Source organism: Hyla sarda, chromosome 6, assembly GCF_029499605.1.
Source record: "Hyla sarda isolate aHylSar1 chromosome 6, aHylSar1.hap1, whole genome shotgun sequence".
Classification (NCBI taxonomy): Eukaryota; Metazoa; Chordata; class Amphibia; order Anura; family Hylidae; genus Hyla; species Hyla sarda.
In genome coordinates, this window is record NC_079194.1 from 24,447,782 (window position 1) to 24,467,711 (window position 19,930).

At 44.1% G+C, this 19,930-nt stretch overlaps 2 protein-coding genes across 6 annotated transcripts in view; one reads left to right on the forward strand and one right to left on the reverse strand.

Annotated features, from left to right (window-relative positions):
• The window catches only part of LOC130275407 (putative ferric-chelate reductase 1), a 100,896-nt gene that overhangs the window by 53,961 nt on the left and 27,005 nt on the right, over positions 1 to 19,930 (forward strand). The window contains exon 16 of one of the 2 annotated variants that reach the window (XR_008844768.1): positions 3,938 to 4,147. Coding sequence is in view for 1 of the 2 variants with exons in the window: in XM_056523323.1 (XP_056379298.1) it covers positions 3,938 to 4,027 (90 nt within the window). In the remaining variant the exon portion in view is untranslated. Of the gene's footprint in view, positions 1 to 3,937; positions 4,520 to 19,930 lie in introns of those variants that run through there. The other variant, XM_056523323.1, reaches the window with a different exon arrangement.
• The window catches only part of LOC130275405 (putative ferric-chelate reductase 1), a 113,733-nt gene continuing 111,762 nt past the window's right edge, over positions 17,960 to 19,930 (reverse strand). For all 4 annotated transcript variants that reach the window (XM_056523315.1, XM_056523318.1, XM_056523316.1 and 1 more), the window contains one exon: positions 17,960 to 18,219. In XM_056523315.1, the coding sequence (XP_056379290.1) occupies positions 18,130 to 18,219 (90 nt within the window). In that variant the 3' untranslated portion in view covers positions 17,960 to 18,129. The remainder of the gene's footprint in view (positions 18,220 to 19,930) is intronic.

The window sequence follows — 19,930 nt, forward strand, 5'->3', positions numbered from 1 at the left end:
TCAAAAAGGGGATACCCAGGGGGCAGTACCTCCACCTCAGGAGGAACTGCACGGAAGTGACAGAGTACAAACGTCAAGCACAGGATATGTGGAACTAGTTTAGAGATAGGGGGATCCCAGAGTATACACTGACACGAGCATATAAAGCACTCCGACGGATCCCTCCAAGGAACAGCACAGGATAAAAGCGGCGCACAAGACTTCAAAGGTAAAATGGTTTATTTACCCGGCATGCAACGCGTTTCGCTGGACAACCAGCTTCATCAGCTTCAACCTGATGAAGCTGGTTGTCCAGCGAAACGCATTGCATGCCGGATAAATAAACCATTTTACCTTTCAAGTCTTGTGCGCCGCTTTTATCCTGTGCTGTTCCTTGGAGGGATCCGTCGGAGTTCTTCCCCTGTGTTGCCAGGAGCGGCTGCCGATCTTCGCCCGTTGAAGGTCATTCCACGCTTTTACCATAGTTGTACTTGGTTGTAGTACAACTATACTCAGTGAGCATTTTTGCTTTTTCCATCTCCTCTTTACAATACGTTATCACACTAGGAGCGCTCTCCTTGTCTATATTTCCGAGCATATAAAGGTGCATTGGACTAGAAATGTTTAATGTTGTCACCGAAGCGGCACCGAGGCCTAGAGATCCTTTATATCTTACTGTATTTGGGTATGTCACCCCACAAGCCACCTTGCCTCTAATACTTACACATTAGGATCTGTTACCAATTTAGGGCTTAAATAATTGCCGCCAGTAACCCACCATTACCAGTAACCCACCATGTCGCTCTATGTTGAACTAACCTTATCTCCCCGGACCGGCATCCATCTGCGCCACTCTAGGGCGTGTCTTACACGGCACCACTGACGGCTTTCCCGCTGACGTCGAGCGGCGGCGGTGTCTGGCAGCTGATGCAGATGCCAGAAGGGGATATGAGGTCAGATGCTTGAATGCACGAGTGCGAGCAGCAGCAGCCGATACGTGCCGGCTCCCTGGAAATGAGCAGGTTGTGCTCAGCGCCGGAGCTTGAATGTGAGCATCATAACTGTGACAGCCTGGCTGCTCAAACTATTCCTCTACAGGTAACCTGAGCACAAGGAGAATGGCAGATGGGTTTTTCTTTGATTTTTCTCTTTAACTAATTGCAACCTGCGAGGAGCGTTACACTTACCTGGTGACTTATGTGCATCAACTCAGCGCATTCTATGGTCAATTACGCCTCTTTGAGGATATATACATGTGTATTTCTTTACAGACTTACTCACTAGTGGACGCATATACAGTTATTTCCTTTGCAGGTTGTTCTTTCATAATTTGTTCTTTTTAGTATTGGAACCAGTGAACCCCATGATGCAATAATGAAGTTATACGCCCTCCTGATGACGTCACTACTAGCTGACAGAAACGCGTTGAAGACGGTGCATTTTTATGTGTGTATTACTTTAATATACTTCAGTTAATCAAACATAACAATTGGCGCAGCATATTAATCAACACTTGACTTGAGAGAACCTTTATGTAAATCTGGAGATTTGGGTACCCCTCCGGTATCTCATTGATATAGCAATTGCCTCGTGTATAGATGTCATACCCTGGTATGGGGTAATGGCATGGGGCTCACGTTGGGGTTATATTTTATAGTATAATACAAATAAAAGTTTGAAGCACTAATATTTATGATTCATTTTTTGAACTATAAAAATATAATGTTAAATATTCCCTACGGAAAACGGTGTAAACGGAAAAAAAACTAATTAAAGGCCAAAATTTCTTCTTTTATGTTGCATCAAACTGCAAAAATTTTTAATGAAAAGTGATCAAATAGTCACATATGCGCATACGGGGTATTAAAATAAACTACAGATAATTTTGTTTAAAAAAAAAATTAGATATTTTTTTTTTAAAGCAGTACAATAATAGAAATGTATGTAACCATGGGTATCATTTTAATCGTATAGGCCCAGAGAATAAAGAAAACATGTAGTTTTTACCGTAAAGTGTACAGCGTGAAAACGAACCCCCCCTCCCCCAAAATTTGCAAAATTAGGATTTTTGTTTAAATTTCCTTACATGAAAAAAAATTTTTGGGTTCACCATACATTTTATTTTATGGGTAAAATGAGTGATTTTTTTTGTGTGACCAGTTGCACTTTGTAATGACAAGCCCTCATATGGGTCTGTGAATGGAAATATAAAAAGTTATGGATTTTAGAAGACGAGTAGGAAAAATGAAAACACAAAAATAAAATTGGTTGTGTCCTTAAAGGGTCACTCCAGTGGAAAACATAGACAGATTTGTATCATTAACAGATTTGTAAATTACTTCTATTAAAAAATCTTAATCCTTCCAGTACTTATAAGCTGCTGAATACTACAGAGGAAATTATTTTCTTTTGGAATTTCTTTTTTGTCTTGTCCACAGCGCTCACTGCTGACACCTCTGTCTGTGTCAGGAACTGTCCAGAGCAGCATAGGTTTGCAATGGGGATTTTCTCCTGCTCTGGGCAGTTCCTGATACGGGCATCAGGTGTCAGCAGAGAGCACTGTGGACAAGACAAAAAAGAAATTCAAAAATAATTTTCTCTGTAGCATACAGCTGCTAAAAAGTACTGTAAGGGTGAAGATTTTTTAATAGAAGTCATTTACGTATCTGTTTAACTTTCTGGCACCAGTTGATTTTTAAAAAAAGTTTTCCACCGGAGTACCCCTTTAAGGTCAAAATGGGCTGTGTCCTTAAGGGGTTAAGCACTCAGCCCATTTTGGCCTTAAGGAATTTATTTTTACATTTTCGTTTTTTCCTTATCGCCTTCTAAAAATCATAAATCTTTTATATTTTAATCCACAGACGAGTATGAGGACTTGTTTTTTGCGTGACCCGCTGTCCTTTGTAATGACATCACTAATTTTTCCATAAAATGTATGGCACAACCCAAAAAATACTACTGTATATACTCGAGTATAAGCCGACCCGAATATAAGCCGAGGCCCCTAATTTCACCCCAAAAACCCAGGAAAAGTTATTGACTTGACTATAAGCCTAGGGTGGGAAATGCATCATCCCCCCTGTCATCATCCAGACCCCTGTCCTTATCTGCCCCGTCATCACCACCTGGCATCATCCCCCCCTCTGTCATCATCCAGACCCCCATCATCATTCCCCCCCCTTCATCATCACCGTCTGTCAGCCGTCACGCCCCCTCCCATAGACTTGCATTGAGGGGGCGAGGCATGACATCATGAGGGGCGTGTCCTTGAAGTCACAACCCACGCTGCCCGCTACAAGCATTCGGAACAAAATGTTCTGAACGCTGGGGCAGCGGAGTACCCCTTTAAAGGTTTGAATGGGGACATTTTAGAAGGGGGTGAAGGCATCCTTAAAGGGGTACTCCGCTGCTCAGCGTTTGGAAACCCCTTTAAGTCCCTTGCCAGTGATGCACGCTAAAACATCAGAATTCCCAAAGCAGAACAAATGGCAACAGAGCAGGGGGCATAGTAAGATTGGGAAAAGACAGGAGATAGGGAAACAGTCTGAACAGAAGAGATGGGGGACAATCGGCGGAGGGGAGATGGGGAAAAGAACAGGGGACACAATGAGATGGGGACAGGGCAAAAGAGATGGGACTGTCAGAGCAGGAGAGATGGGGACAGAGCAAGGAACATAGGCAGATGGGCACAGGGCTGGGTAGAACTGGGTAGATGGGAAAGTCATGTGATTGTGGTGGGGTCGGAGGGGGGCAGCAGGGTGGGGAACACTAAATTGCAAATTCTTGAACTTCTTGCACGACTGAAAAATTCCCTTCAATCATACTGTAGAAGTAAACTCAAAAATATTAAGGTTTAATAAACATAACTGAAATTTATAATAACCATAAGAACATTTTGCTTCACATAAGATAAAAACTTCAAGAACCTCTAAACACTATAGATGATTTTCTGTTGCAGGCGCCTGTCGAGAAAGTAGCACTAAACATCTTCATATGTGGTAATCTGGCCTTTCTGATCGCCCTGTTGGTCGGAATCGGACAATCTTAACCAGGGCTCAAGTCCTGCAGGAGATTGTGGGAACTGAGTTCCTTCACTTTTTCCACAGCAGGAACACCATTCCCATTAGCAGGAGTCCTGCAGGACCAGCCCTTAAGTGGCAAATCTTGGGTGAGTTCCCACACTTTCCCCCCCCCCCAGGACTTGACCCCGTGATCTTAACCCTGATGCCGTGGACTGTTTGTAGTAGACAGCTCTTCCTTGCCAAAGAATTTACTTGTACTAGACATTTTCATAATCTATGAATCCTTTTCTTGTCGATAAATGGAATACTCTGTGTGGACGTGACGCCAGTGAGATGTTTACAGTGACCGAGTCATGGACGAAAAAGAAGAAAACATGGGAGACCCACGTTACACTGGATTATGTTTGTGGCTTTCTCGGGAAGTTTTGTACATTTTCTGAACCACTAACAAAGTATTATTCATTTTACACATTTATTAAAATGAAGTGAAGGAGCTCTAGTCTAAGTAGAGTGAACCTCCACATTGTCACGATGCCGGCTGGCAGGTAGTGGATCCTCTGTGCCAGAGAGGGATTGGCGTGGACCGTGCTAGAGGATCGGTTCTAAGTCACTACTGGTTTTCACCAGAGCCCGCCGCAAAGCGGGATGGTCTTGCTGCGGCGGTAGTGACCAGGTCGTATCCCCTAGCAACGGCTCAACCTCTCTGGCTGCTGAAGATAGGCGCGGTACAAGGGAGTAGACAGAAGCAAGGTCGGACGTAGCAGAAGGTCGGGGCAGGCAGCAAGGATCGTAGTCAGGGGCAACGGCAGAAGGTCTGGAATCACAGGCAAGGAACACACAAGGAACGCTTTCACTGGCACTAGGGCAACAAGATCCGGCGAGGGAGTGAAGGGGAAGTGAGGTGATATAGGGAAGTGCACAGGTGTAAACACTAATTGGAACCACTGCACCAATCAGCGGTGCAGTGGCCCTTTAAATCGCAAAGACCCGGCGCGCGCGCGCCCTAGGGAGCGGGGCCGCGCGCGCCGGGACAGAACTGACGGGGAGCGAGTAAGGTACGGGAGCCGGGGTGCGCATCGCGAGCGGGCGCTACCCGCATCGCGAATCGCATCCCGGCCGGAGGTGGTAACGCAGCGCCCCGGGTCCGTGGAACCGACCGGGGCGCTGCAGTGAGGGAAGTGTAGCGAGCGCTCCGGGGAGGAGCGGGGACCCGGAGCGCTCGGCGTAACAGTACCCCCCCCCTTGGGTCTCCCCCTCTTCTTGGGGCCTGAGAACCTGAGGATCAGACTTTTGTCCAGGATATTGTCCTCAGGTTCCCAGGACCTCTCTTCTGGACCACAACCCTCCCAATCCACTAAAAAAAAAGTTCTTCCCCTGACCTTTTTAGAGGCCAAAATCTCTTTGACAGAGAAGATGTCCGAGGAGCCGGAAACAGGAGTGGGAGGAACAGATTTAGGAGAAAAACGGTTGAGGATGAGAGGTTTAAGAAGAGAGACGTGAAAGGCATTAGGGATACGAAGAGAAGGAGGAAGAAGAAGTTTGTAAGAGACAGGATTAATTTGACACAAAACTTTAAAAGGACCAAGATAGCGTGGTCCCAACTTATAGCTCGGGACACGGAAACGGACATATTTAGCGGAGAGCCATACCTTGTCTCCAGGGGAAAAAATGGGAGGAGCTCTTCTTTTCTTATCTGCGAATCTCTTCATGCGAGAAGAAGCCTGTAAGAGAGAATTTTGGGTCTCTTTCCATATGGTGGAAAGATCACGAGAAATTTCATCCACAGCGGGCAGACCAGAGGGCAAGGGGGTAGGGAGGGGGGGAAGAGGGTGACGGCCGTACACCACGAAAAACGGAGATTTGGAGGAAGATTCAGAGATTCTGAAATTATACGAGAATTCGGCCCAAGGTAGAAGATCTGCCCAGTCATCCTGGCGGGAGGAAACAAAATGTCGTAAATAGTCACCCAAGATCTGGTTAATTCTCTCTACTTGTCCATTGGATTGAGGATGGTATGCAGAAGAAAAATTTAATTTAATCTTGAGTTGTTTACAGAGAGCCCTCCAGAATTTAGACACAAATTGGACGCCTCTATCCGAGACGATCTGTGTAGGCAACCCGTGAAGACGAAAAATGTGTACAAAAAATTGTTTAGCCAACTGAGGCGCTGAAGGAAGACCAGGAAGAGGGATGAAATGTGCCATTTTGGAGAATCGATCAACGACCACCCAAATAACAGTGTTGCCATGGGATGGGGGTAAGTCAGTAATAAAATCCATACCAATCAGAGACCAAGGTTGTTCGGGGACAGGTAGAGGATGAAGAAAACCAGCGGGCTTCTGGCGAGGAGTCTTATCCCGGGCACAGATAGTGCAGGCTCGCACAAAGTCCACCACATCAGTCTCTAGAGTCGGCCACCAATAGAAGCGAGAGATGAGTTGCACAGATTTCTTGATGCCCGCATGACCTGCGAGATGGGAGGAGTGACCCCATTTGAGGATCCCAAGGCGTTGGCGTGGAGAAACAAAGGTCTTTCCTGGAGGAGTTTGCCTGATGGAGGCTGGAGAAGTGGAAATCAGGCAGTCAGGAGGAATGATGTGTTGAGGAGAGAGTTCAATTTCAGAGGCATCTGAGGAACGAGAGAGAGCATCGGCCCTAATGTTTTTATCAGCAGGCCGAAAGTGAATTTCAAAATTAAATCGGGCAAAGAACAGAGACCACCTGGCCTGACGAGGATTCAGCCGTTGGGCAGACTGGAGGTAGGAGAGGTTCTTGTGATCGGTGTAAATAATAACTGGAAATCTTGATCCCTCCAGCAGATGCCTCCATTCCTCAAGTGCTAATTTAATGGCTAGAAGCTCTCGATCCCCGATGGAGTAGTTCCTCTCCGCCGGAGAGAAGGTCCTGGAAAAAAAACCACAAGTAACAGCATGCCCGGAAGAGTTTTTTTGTAGAAGGACAGCTCCAGCTCCCACTGAGGAGGCATCAACCTCCAATAGGAAGGGTTTAGATGGGTCAGGTCTGGAGAGCACGGGAGCCGAAGAAAAGGCAGACTTGAGTCGTTTAAAGGCGTCTTCCGCTTGAGGAGGCCAAGACTTGGGATCGGCATTTTTTTTTGTTAAAGCCACAATAGGAGAAGGCAGAGGCAGACATCCGCACAGGCACAGTAAGACGTGGAGAAGCAGAGTAGACATCAAGGACTGTCTCACCTTTGTGCGGAGTCAGCGGACGTCTTTCCAGGCGGGGAGGACGGATAGGACAATCCTTCAGGAAGTGTTCGGTACTAGCACAGTACAGGCAGAGATTCTCCATGCGGCGTCGTGTCCTCTCTTGGGGTGTCAGGCGAGACCGGTCGACCTGCATAGCCTCCACGGCGGGAGGCACAGGAACAGATTGCAGGGGACCAGAGGAGAGAGGAGCCGGGGAGAAGAAACGCCTCGTGCGAACAGAGTCCATATCCTGGCGGAGCTCCTGACGCCGTTCGGAAAAACGCATGTCAATGCGAGTGGCAAGATGGATGAGTTCATGTAGGTTAGCAGGGATTTCTCGTGCGGCCAGAACATCTTTAATGTTGCTGGATAGGCCTTTTTTAAAGGTCGCGCAGAGTGCCTCATTATTCCAGGATAATTCTGAAGCAAGGGTACGGAACTGTACGGCATACTCGCCAACGGAAGAATTACCCTGGACCAGGTTCAACAGGGCAGTCTCAGCAGAAGAGGCTCGGGCAGGTTCCTCAAAGACACTTCGAATTTCCGAGAGGAAGGAGTGTACAGAGGCAGTGACGGGGTCATTGCGGTCCCAGAGCGGTGTGGCCCAAGCCAGGGCTTTTCCAGACAGCAGGCTGACTACGAAAGCCACCTTAGACCTTTCAGTGGGGAACTGGTCCGACATCATCTCCAAGTGTAATGAACATTGGGAAAGAAAGCCACGGCAAAACTTAGAGTCCCCATCAAATTTATCCGGCAAGGATAGTCGTATTCCAGAAGCGGCCACTCGCTGCGGAGGAGGTACAGGAGCTGGCGGAGGAGATGATTGCTGGAGCTGTGGTAGTAACTGTTGTAGCATAACAGTCAGTTGAGACAGCTGTTGGCCTTGTTGCGCAATCTGTTGTGACTGCTGGGCGACCACCGTGGTGAGGTCAGCGACAACTGGCAGAGGAACTTCAGCGGGATCCATGGCCGGATCTACTGTCACGATGCCGGCTGGCAGGTAGTGGATCCTCTGTGCCAGAGAGGGATTGGCGTGGACCGTGCTAGAGGATCGGTTCTAAGTCACTACTGGTTTTCACCAGAGCCCGCCGCAAAGCGGGATGGTCTTGCTGCGGCGGTAGTGACCAGGTCGTATCCCCTAGCAACGGCTCAACCTCTCTGGCTGCTGAAGATAGGCGCGGTACAAGGGAGTAGACAGAAGCAAGGTCGGACGTAGCAGAAGGTCGGGGCAGGCAGCAAGGATCGTAGTCAGGGGCAACGGCAGAAGGTCTGGAATCACAGGCAAGGAACACACAAGGAACGCTTTCACTGGCACTAGGGCAACAAGATCCGGCGAGGGAGTGAAGGGGAAGTGAGGTGATATAGGGAAGTGCACAGGTGTAAACACTAATTGGAACCACTGCACCAATCAGCGGTGCAGTGGCCCTTTAAATCGCAAAGACCCGGCGCGCGCGCGCCCTAGGGAGCGGGGCCGCGCGCGCCGGGACAGAACTGACGGGGAGCGAGTAAGGTACGGGAGCCGGGGTGCGCATCGCGAGCGGGCGCTACCCGCATCGCGAATCGCATCCCGGCCGGAGGTGGTAACGCAGCGCCCCGGGTCCGTGGAACCGACCGGGGCGCTGCAGTGAGGGAAGTGTAGCGAGCGCTCCGGGGAGGAGCGGGGACCCGGAGCGCTCGGCGTAACACACATGGACTTGCTCTTCTCCCAAAGGCCTTCACATCTTAGAGCATTAGGAGAAATAGACCCAATGGACATGCAGGAAAAACATGGAGGACACTCCCTAGACCCATTAGTTAGGCATGAGAGCTGTATATTCGGACAATTCCTGGAAAATCATCCAGTGGTACCATGTTGGGGAGAAAAGATACTACGGTTATGCAGATGTGCCATCAGGTCCTCCATATGCCGGAGATCCTCCTACTGTATGGGTGGGGGGTATTTACAAATAATGGCTGTGGTATGTGTTTTTTTACTCCTTTTTTTTCATGGGTGGCTTTTTAACGCCACCATAACTGCACCAAATTTACAAAAAGGCACAATTCGGGCTATAAATTTGGTGCAATTCCAGAAATAATTGTCTTATGTGTGAACGTACCCACCTTTCAGGTGATAGTTCCAGGAAGCTCTTTCAGAGGTGATTCCTTGTGTGTTACTGCAGGGCAGTTTAGTAGCTTTATAGTGAATGTCCTTTATTTTACATTTCATTTTACACCTTTTCATTAGCTCACAGGGTTATAAATCCGACGAGGGGAAGGGGGTGTGTCCCTCCTTATGATGGTGGGAGGTGATTGGTGCATTTGCTCACGTAGCCTTGTCCAGGAGTCATTTCTTGTCCATGACTCATGGACAAGCCTGAGGCTGCTGCACGACCGATTAGTGTCACAGTAGGTATGGAGACCCCTAGTGGTGGGATTCTAATGAGCTGTTTGCTTGATAAACTACTAGAAAATTGTAAGACAAACAAACATATTACAAAATTTGCATCTGTAAAAACGTAGGAATTTTAAAGTAATAATTTGGATAAACATGTAAACAAGTATGGTTTGTAAATTTAATTGTACCAAATATCCAGACTTTTAAACATGTCCATCCTAACCATATTGAAACATGTTAACAAATAAATAATAAAAAAGTTACAGTATGTGTGTGTAATACATATATATTTCAAATAACAATGTGATCTGCTTATATTAATGAGTCCTTTCAACTAATTTTTGTAATGTGCGTTTTTTTCTGCCACTTTTTTATGGTGGTGATTTGCGCCTTTTTAAAAAAGTTGCATTTTCATAAATTCCTGACCACTGCAAAAAGCCAACTCAAAGCACACTTACCACAGCCAAACACAGGAATGCGAGTATATGAAAAGTTCCAAAAAGCACATTGCGCCAAAATATTGAGACAATTTTACCCAAGAAAACAAGGGTAAAATGCTTCATAAATACCCCCGGGATCTCCAGCTGCCTTCACAGTGGTGGGATACTAAAAGATGCAGGAGTGAGTCATAAGTCTTAAAGGGGTACTCCACTGGCCAGCATTCGGAACATTTAGTTCCAAACGCTGTGTGCGCGCTGCGGGGGTCGGCCACACCCCCTTGTGATGTCACACCACGCCCCCTCAATGCAAGTCTATGGGATAGACTATCCTTTGGATAGAGGATAAGATGTCTAGGGGTGGAGTACCTCTTTTTAACCCTTTAGTGCTGTGAGCAAATGTGACAAGTGGCGGAGCCTTCTTGCAATGGTGACTGCTGGTCATGGTGCCATTAATTACAGGTTGCAATTACGACACAAGTCAGGACCTGACGGGACGAGTCAGAAGGTACATCTGTAAGGAGTGGAGAAAACCTGCCTCTGGGGTAGAGAAGGCGGTCCTTTTATTACAATTTGTAGAAATTGCAGCAAATAAAAATTTGCAGTTTTACTGTAAAATGATTTAGAAAAATAGCGGTAATATTGCGGCAGTAATTAAATGGGCACTGTCAGATATAAAAATTTTATGTTGTACATCTTGGCAAAACAATAGTTTTTTTAAATATATTTAAAAAAAATAATTCACATTTTATTAAAGAAAACTGCCTTTGAAAATCCCACCACTAGGGGTCCCCATACCTCCTGGGACACTGAGTCCCACAGCAGCATGAGGGTGTCCAAGAGTCATGGACACGAGATGGCTGACAAGGCTGCAGGAGGAACACAGCCTGCAGCAACACTGCTGTAAGGGTACGTTCACACGCGCGGATTTTCAGCGGATTTTACGCTGCAGATCCGCTGGTGAAGGCCCTGCTCTATGCTGTCTTTACATGTGCCTGCTCGTAGTGGCAATACGCCACTACCAGCAGGCACACTGCGATGTGCGAGTCGCAGTATACTCGCATATCACGGGAGCTTTCTGCCGAGCTAAGAGCAGGGAGAGCGGCCGCGATGTGCGAGTACGCCGTGCACATCGCTGCAGTGTGTCTGCTTGTAGCGGCGTATTGCCGCTTCCAGCAGGCACATGTAAAGCCAGCATAGAGCGGGCCTTCTCCAGCGGAACCGCAGCGAAATCCGCTGCGAAATCTGCGCGTTTGAACCTTTACACAGAGTTTTACCAAACATGCGCCTCCACCTGTTGCAAAACTACAACTCCAAGCATGCCTGGACAGTGAAAGGATGTCTGGGCATGCTGGGAGTTGTAGTTTTGCAAAAGATGTAGGCAGAGTGAGGGAGGGGGAGGAGCAATCACAGTGCAGGAAGGACACGCCCCCTCCCTTTGACAAGATGAAAAAGACATTGGGCAGCTGTAATATGCTATTTTTTTGTGAAATATGGGTGTTAGGCTTGGTTCACACCACGTTTTTGCAATGCAGTTCCCATATACGTTTTCAATTTGAAAACCGTACGGAACCGTTTTGAAAACCATATGCCTTAACTCTCCATTGAAAACTGTATGCCAAAAGATACATCCGGTTGTGTACGTTTTGCATCCTGTAAGTTTTTGTCAGTTTTTTTTTCCTATACCCAAAACTGTAGTCTACCACGGTTTTTGGCCCGGGTGAAAAACCGCATTGAAACGTATACTTTTTATTTTTTTTTAACATGGGAGTCAATGGGAACCGTACAGAACTGTATGTGCGTACGGTTCCATCCGATTTTCACCATACGGTTTTTGACTTTGCACAGTTTTTTTTTCTTGGAATTTCAATCAAACAAGTGAAACTTTATTCATAATGGAGTGAAAAGTTAAAAACGCATACTTTTTTATTTTCTTAAAAAACGGATGCAACCGGACATTGTTTTTCAAACCGTATACGGGTTAAAATTTGTACACAAGTTTTGATACAGTTTAGTCAGGTTTTGAGGAATCCGTTTATCAAAAACCTGATACGGGAACTGTATTGCAAAAACATGGTGTGAACCCGGCCTTAGAGACATAAAAATTAGATGTACATGATCAGGATGAGGTACTGAGTTTTTTTTTATTAAAATTTTTTTGTGTGGTATCTGGTTTAAACGCTTCAAACACAGACTCATAGGGAGATTTATCAAAACCTGTCAAGAGGAAAAGCTGCTGAGTTGCCCATAGCAACCAATCAGATCGCTGCTTTCATTTTCCACAGGCCTCTTCAAAAATGAAAGACGCGATCTGATTGGTTGCTATGGGCAACTCAGCAACTTTTCCTCTTGACAGGTTTTGATTAAATCTCTACCATAGTCTTTGGGTTAATTGGCTGAATTATGGCGGAGTTTTATCAAAACCCGTGCAAAGTAAAAGTTTCCCGGTTTCCCATAACAACCAATCAGATCGCTTCTTTCATTTTTAAGGCCTCTGCAAAATGAAAGAAGCGATCTGATTGGTTGTCATGGCCAACTGGGTAGGTTTTCCTCTGCACAGGTTTTGATAAATCTCCCCCTATGTTCCTGTCTGCCGGAGTGTCCGTGCATGCTGGAAGTTGTAGTTTTGCAACAGCTGGAGGGCCACACTTTGGAGCCCCCTGAACTAAAAAAAACAAAAATAAATCTGGCAGCAGAAACCCTTGGTAAGTAAGTATTAGAGATGAGCAAACTTGGGTCACGTGACGAGAGGATGTGATCTCGTCATCTCCGCCCGCTCCAGGGCGTGAGTTTTATCCGTGAAGATATAAAAAAGGTGAAAGAAAGAGTGGGGAAAATAGAGAACATGGTGCCCCAGATGGACGGTAAACTACAAAGCATTGAGAAAGTGCAGGAAGAACTCACAAAGGAAAATCATTTCTTAAAAAGGAAGATAGAAGATTTAGAGGATAGATCAAGGAGGGCTAATGTAAGAGTTATTGGCCTCCCGGAAGGGGAAGAAGGAGCGGACCCTATTGCCTTCTGCACAAAATGGCTAGCTGACACCTTTGGAGAACGGACGTTTTCAACCTGTTATGTTATAGAAAGAGCCCACAGGATACCATATACTAAACCACCGTCCGGAGCTTTGCCTAGGACTTTACTGCTAAACTTTATGTGTGCTAAAGATAGAGACACCCTATTGAAGTTATCAAGGGAGAGGGGAAAAATTGAAGTTGGGAGCGCGGGTGTTTTTTTTTTATCAGGATTTTTCAAAAGAGACTCAAAGGAAAATAATGGAGTATAGAGACATTAAGAAGAGACTCCATAATTTGAATATTGCTTTTTCACTGTTATTCCCAGCCCGTTTGAGGGTGGTTCATAATGGAAAAACACTAATTTTTCTGTCCGCAGTAGAGGCGGCAAGATGGATGGAAAGTCAGGGGTTATAAAAGCTCTGTAATGATTATTATTTATATATTTAAAAAAAAAAAAAAAAAAAAAAGATAAATAAATTTTAAAAAAAAGGGGGGGGGGGGGAGAGGGCTGGAGGAGTGAGGGAGGAGCGGAGGACCCAAGTGAATAGTGAAGGGATCCGTGGATAGAAGCGATTGATGTGGGGGGGAGGGGGGGGGGGAAGACAGCCTGGAAATCGGTTAGAAGTAGAGATGACGGAGTAAAAGAGTATGGGGACCCAGGGTAGCCAAGGAGGTAAAATGTTAGTATGGAATATTAGAGGTATTAAGGAGAGGAAGAAAAGAGTAGCTATTATGGATAGGGTTAAAAATGATCTACCTGCAGTGGTATGTTTGTTAGAAACACATTTAACAAAAGAATCTGTCCATCTAATGAAAAAGAAATGGGCTGTTCAGGAATTCCACTCGTTTGGATCAAACTACTCATGGGGGGTCTCGGTGTTGATTCACGGTAAAATGAATATGCAGGTTAAAAATGCTCGCTGTGATGATAGAGGGAGATTTGTTTTTCTCCACGTAGAGTGGAATATGGTACAAGTTATTCTTGCTTTTGTTTATATTCCTCCCCCTTTCAAAACAGAGGTATTGGTTAATCTGGTGTATTTTTAAGTGATAAAAATTATAAAGATTTATATATTATGGGGGATTTTAACTCAGTAATGGATAACAAAAGGGACCGGAGAGGAGGAATAATGAGGGAGGGGAGGAATGTCCTGGCAGATTTTTGCAAAGAAGCAGGATGGAGAGATGTATGGAGAAACCTGAATCCTTTGCGAGAAAATTTTTCCTGTTTTAATTTGAGCCATAAAACTCCATCACGTATCGATTTGATTCTGGCCAATGATAGTGGAGCAAGGGGTATTAGAAAAATTGTCTATGAGCCCAAGGGCTTGTCTGATCACTCCATGGTGGTCTGTAGTTTCGGTGGTGAAGATCGGGTCCCCCCCCAGAACATGAATAGAAATATTAATCTGCATTGGTTTGAGGTGGAAGACGTGACAAAGGGTATAGAGGAGGAGATTAAATGGTTTTGGGCTACAAACAAAGGTTCGGCCGATATATTTATGGTTTGGGATGCTATGAAAGCATATTTGAGGGGGATTTTGTCACGAAATATAACCCAGTTTAGGAGGAAAGTAAGGAAGAAAGAAGATAACTTGGTAGATCAAAAAAAAAAATTGGAGGAAGTTTATGCAACTGATGCCAGAGATGAGAACTGGGGAAAACTGGAACAAGCGCAAAAAGAATATAAAGAGTTAATGCTTGAGAAGGCACAACATAGGATTTTTTTCTGGGGACAAAAACGCTATGCGGAAGGGGGGAAATCCAATAAGTGGCTCTCTGGTATAATAAAAAATCAAAGGGAAAATACGGAAATTACTAATTTAGAAAATAAGCAGGGAATAATAGTAACGGATCAAGAGGAGATAAGGAAGATAGCGATGGAGTATTATCAAACATTATATGAATCTGAAGGGGTAAAATCAGAATCGGAGATTAAAACATTCTTACAAAATTTAGTTCTGCCAAGTTTAAATGAGGAGGGGAAGAGGAAAATGAATGAGGGGATTAGCCTGGGGGAAGTCCAAGAAGCATTGAGAACATGTGCGGGGAATTCCGCCCCAGGGTCTGATGGGTTCTCATTTGATTTTTATAAAAGATTTCATGGGTCTCTGTTGCCCTGCTTGTTGGAGATTATTAATGAATCCTTGGAAAGAGGGGCTATGACCCCTTCAATGTCTGAAGCAGTGATAATATTGATCCCCAAGAAGGGGGGCAACAGGGAAAAGATGGAGAATTACCGTCCTATATCACTATTGAATACGGATTACAAAATTTTTGCAAAATTATGGGCAGGAAGATTAAAAAAGGTTATGGGTGAGATGATAGGGCAAGAACAAAGGGGTTTTATGGTAGGTAGGAATATGTTTTCCAATATACACAGGACATTCCTTAACATTCAAACACGTGGAGGGGATCCCCGCTCCATCCTGTCATTGGACGCCAACAAAGCTTTCGACAGGGTGGAGTGGGGTTTCCTCTTTGGGGTGGTGGAAAGATTTAGTTTGGGCACTTTATTCTTAAAAGCTATAAAAATGGTTTATTCAGCTTCTATAGCAAAAATTAGTATTAATGGGAAATTTACGAATAGGTTTTTTTAAAAAAGAGGTTCAAGACAGGGATGTCCGTTATCACCTTTATTATTTGCACTCTTTATAGAGCCACTAGCAGCTATAGTTAGGAACACAGAAGTTTTTCAAGGGTTTGGGGTACAAGGGGATAGAGAAAGAATGTTATTATATGCCGATGATGTGCTTTTGTTTGTTAGGAATCCGGTAGAGAAAGTACAGGAAGTGATTAGGTTAGTGGAAAAATGTGGATATTTCTCAGGAATGAAAATTAATTGGCAGAAGTCCGGTCTCATGCCTTTGGATGAAGAAATTGAGGTCCCTATTAGCCCTGTAAAAGTACTAAGACTTAATGATAGTTTGGAATATCTGGGTGTTAAGATCTCTAGCGCTGTCTTGGATTTTGAGAGATTAAATTTGGTACCTCTGTTGGGGAAGGTAAGGGGAAAGATAAATACATGGAGGAAAATGAGATTGGGAATGGCAGATAGAATAGGACTGCTGAGAATGGTATTACTCCCCATGATAACACATTATTTGAGAGCTTCTCCCATATGGATTAAAAATATTTGGTTTAAAAAATTGGAAAGTATATTAAACAATCTTATATGGGGTGGAAAAAGAGTCAGGATCAAGAGTCAATATTTGTACCATCCCTTAGAGGAAGGAGGGCTGGGTCTCCCTAATTTTCAGCAATACTTCATAGCATCCCAACTAACATTGGTTATTCAAGAGCAACAAACACTGTTGGATTATTTGGAAAGGGGGTGTAAGAAATATAGGTCCATATGGGAGTGGTTGGAGAGTGCGAGTTTGAAGAAGGGTGTAGAAGAGGAGAACATAGCTAAAGATTTATTGGTACAAGTATGGGATAGCATGAAGTCAACAATTGGGATAACAAGTAGTGTGTGGTGTACCCCCTTATGGGAAAATGAGAACCTCCCAGAAATAAAGAAAATTGCAGAATATGTGAATTGGGAAGATAAAGGAATTGGGTTGTTAGAGCAGGTTTGCACAAATGGGGAAATAATAGATTGGGAATGTTTGAGTGAACGCTTTAATCTAAAAAATACTAATTACTTTGGTTATATACAGTTAAAAGACGCCTTGGGACAGGAAGAACCGAAAGGGAAATTAAAGGTAGGGTGTTATCACATTACAGAATATATTTAAAGTGCACAGGGGGGGGGGGGAAGGAAAATAATGAGTACTTTATATAAAATGTTAGGTCAGAAGGGTTGGGAGGACGTAGTCAAACGGTTAGGACAGGCACTTGATATAGGTGGGATTTCAGAAGAAGAGTGGAAATTGGTGTTAAAGAATATTAGAAGAACAACGATCAATGCAAATAATAGGGTGTCTTTTTTGATGTTAGTATATCGGGCACAGTACTCACCGCAATTTTTGTATACAATTAATGTTAGGGAGAATGCACAATGCCCCAAGTGTGGGTTTGAGGGAAGTAATTGGTTACATATGATATGGAATTGCACAAAGTTGCTAAAATTTTGGAGTGTAGTGTTTGAAACTATTAAAGCTAGAATAGGGGTGGTATTGCTCTTTGAACCTAAGGTTGCAATTTACGGACTAGGAACAATGGGAACTAAGCATACGGATCTTATACTTGGAGTATTAGGAGTGGCAAAGAATTTGATTCTTAGGAAATGGTTGGCCCCAGCGGTTCCATCAAGGGAAGAATGGTTAGGAGGTATAAATAAGGTTAGAACTTATGAGTTGTTGTGGTTCAAGGACAGTGAAAGAAATAAAAAAATCGAGAATAAATGGCTACCCTGGGAGAAAGGAGATAGTGAAAATGAGTAAAGAGTAAGAGAGGAGGGAAAGGAAGGAAGTCAATGATTCCGGGCAGGCTGTCTTAAAGGGAGGGGGGGGGGGGAAAGGGAGGGGGAGGGGTTTTGTTTTTTTGCTTTGTGATAATGATGTAAGCAATAATGGACTTTGTATGTATTAAATTTATAAAAAAATAAAAATAAAAATAAAAAGAGATGAGCGAACTTACAGTAAATTCGATTAGTCACAAACTTCTCGGCTCGGCGGTTGCTGACTTTTCCTGCATAAATTAGTTCAGCTTTCTGGTGGGCTGGAAAAGGTGGATACATTCCTAGGAAAGAGTCTCCTACGACTGTATCCACCTTTTCCAGCCCACCGGAGCACCTGAAAGCTGAACTAATTTATGCAGGATAAGTCATCAACTGCCGAGCCGAGAGGTTCGTAACGAATCGAATTTACTGTAAGTTCGCTCATCTCTAGTAAGTATCCTGCCTTCCTATTGTCTGAAATAATTATATAAATAAAAAAAATGAATGCTAAAGATAAAGTTAGAAAACATCCTCTGCTTTATTTAAGCACAATTGACAATCGATAAATAAAAAAACCCTAAAAGGCGACTTCATCCTGGAAAACGTCGCTATATTAACGCCTCTTCATGTCACTCAAGGTGAAATATAAAAGTAAAGAGTTGTGCAATGTATTCTAGTCCCACGCGTGGAGCTTCCGATAATTTCTCCTATGAGATTCCGATTCCCACGAGCAGCGCTATGAGGAACGCCAGGTTCCCGCACAGGTAGATCAGCAGCAGGTAAACCTCAGCCTTCACCTGGAGTGACCACAATGAAATGAAATTAATATATAAAAAGCAAAACGTATAAAACATAATACACAAATATATTCCGGATAATAGATTGAGCACACCCCACCCCTTCCAAAAAGTCAAGTCCGTATTTTGCTTAGTAGTCCTGTACCACAGACTTTATAGCAGTGGTTAGAGATGAGCGAATTTACAGTAAATTCGATTCGTCACGAACTTCTCGGCTCGGCAGTTGATGACTTATCCTGCATAAATTAGTTCAGCTTTCAGGTGCTCCCGTGGGCTGGAAAAAGGTGGATACAGTCCTAGGAGACTCTTTCCTAGGACTGTATCCACCTTTTCCAGCCCACCAGAGCACTGGAAAGCTGAACTCATTTATGCAGGAAGAGGCATCAACTGCCGAGCTGAGAAGTTCGTGACGAATCGAATTTACTGTAAATTTGCTCATCTCTAGCAGTGGTCTCAAACTGTGGCCCTCCAGTTATTGCAAAACTTCAACTCCCAGCATGCCCGGACAGCCGTTGGCTGTCCGGGCATGCTGGGAGTTGTAGTTTTGCAATATCTGGAGGGCCACAGTTTAAGACCACTGCTTTATAGGGATTAAAAGGGGTACTCCGGTGGAAATGTATTTATTTATTTTTAATCAACTGGTGCCAGAAAGTTAAACAGATTTGTAAATGACTTCTATTAAAAAATCTTTATCCTTCCAGTACTTATTAGCTGCTGAATACTACAGAGGAAAGTCTTTTCTTTTCGGAACACAGAGCTCTCTGCTGACATCACGACCACAGTGCTCTCTGCTGACATCTCTGTCCATTTTAAGAACTGTCCAGAGTAGGAGAAAATCCCCCCCATAGCAAACATATGCTGCTCTGGACAGTTCCTAAAATGGACAGAGATGTCAGCAGAGAGCACTGTGCTCGTGATGTCAGCTGAGAGTAAAGACTTTCCTATGTAGTACTCAGCAGCTAATAAGTACTGGAAGGATTAAGATTTTTTTAATAGAAGTAATTTACAAATCTATTTAACTTTCTGGCACCAGTTGATTTAAAAATAAAAAAAATTCCACCGGAGTACCCCTTTTTAACGTTCTTATGGCCAGTGTTGCCATAGAGCAGTGGTCTCCAACCTGCGGATCTCCAGATGTTGCAAAACTAGCACTCCCAGCTTGCCCGAACAGCCAACGTCTGTCAGGGCATGCTGGGAGTTGTAGGTTTGCAACATCTGGAGGGCCGCAGGTTGAAGACCACTGCCATAGAACATCTATGATGGTGTCGTTAGGTGACGTCATCACAGATGCTCACAGCAGCCCCCTATGCGAATATTAAAGATGAATTAAATGTAAAATAAATACACACCAAACACACAAATGAACTAAACTCATTTTATATAACAATTTCATATATATATATATATATATATATATATATATACATATATACACACAAATATACACACACACATATATATATATATATATATATGTTACAGTTTCCCTTTAATTAAGTGATTTTGTGCGATCGAATCACGGCGATAGTCGCATTCGTTGCGAAACCAATTTTTCCTAAAATTCGTAATGAATTTTGATTAGTCAGATTTGATTCGCTCATTACCACATCTACCTTTCTGGACAATAGAAGTAAAAGTACAGTATGTTCTACAGGTGAGTCAGATCTGTCATCAGACTATGGTGCCCTATGTAAGGGTCGGGTCCACTCAC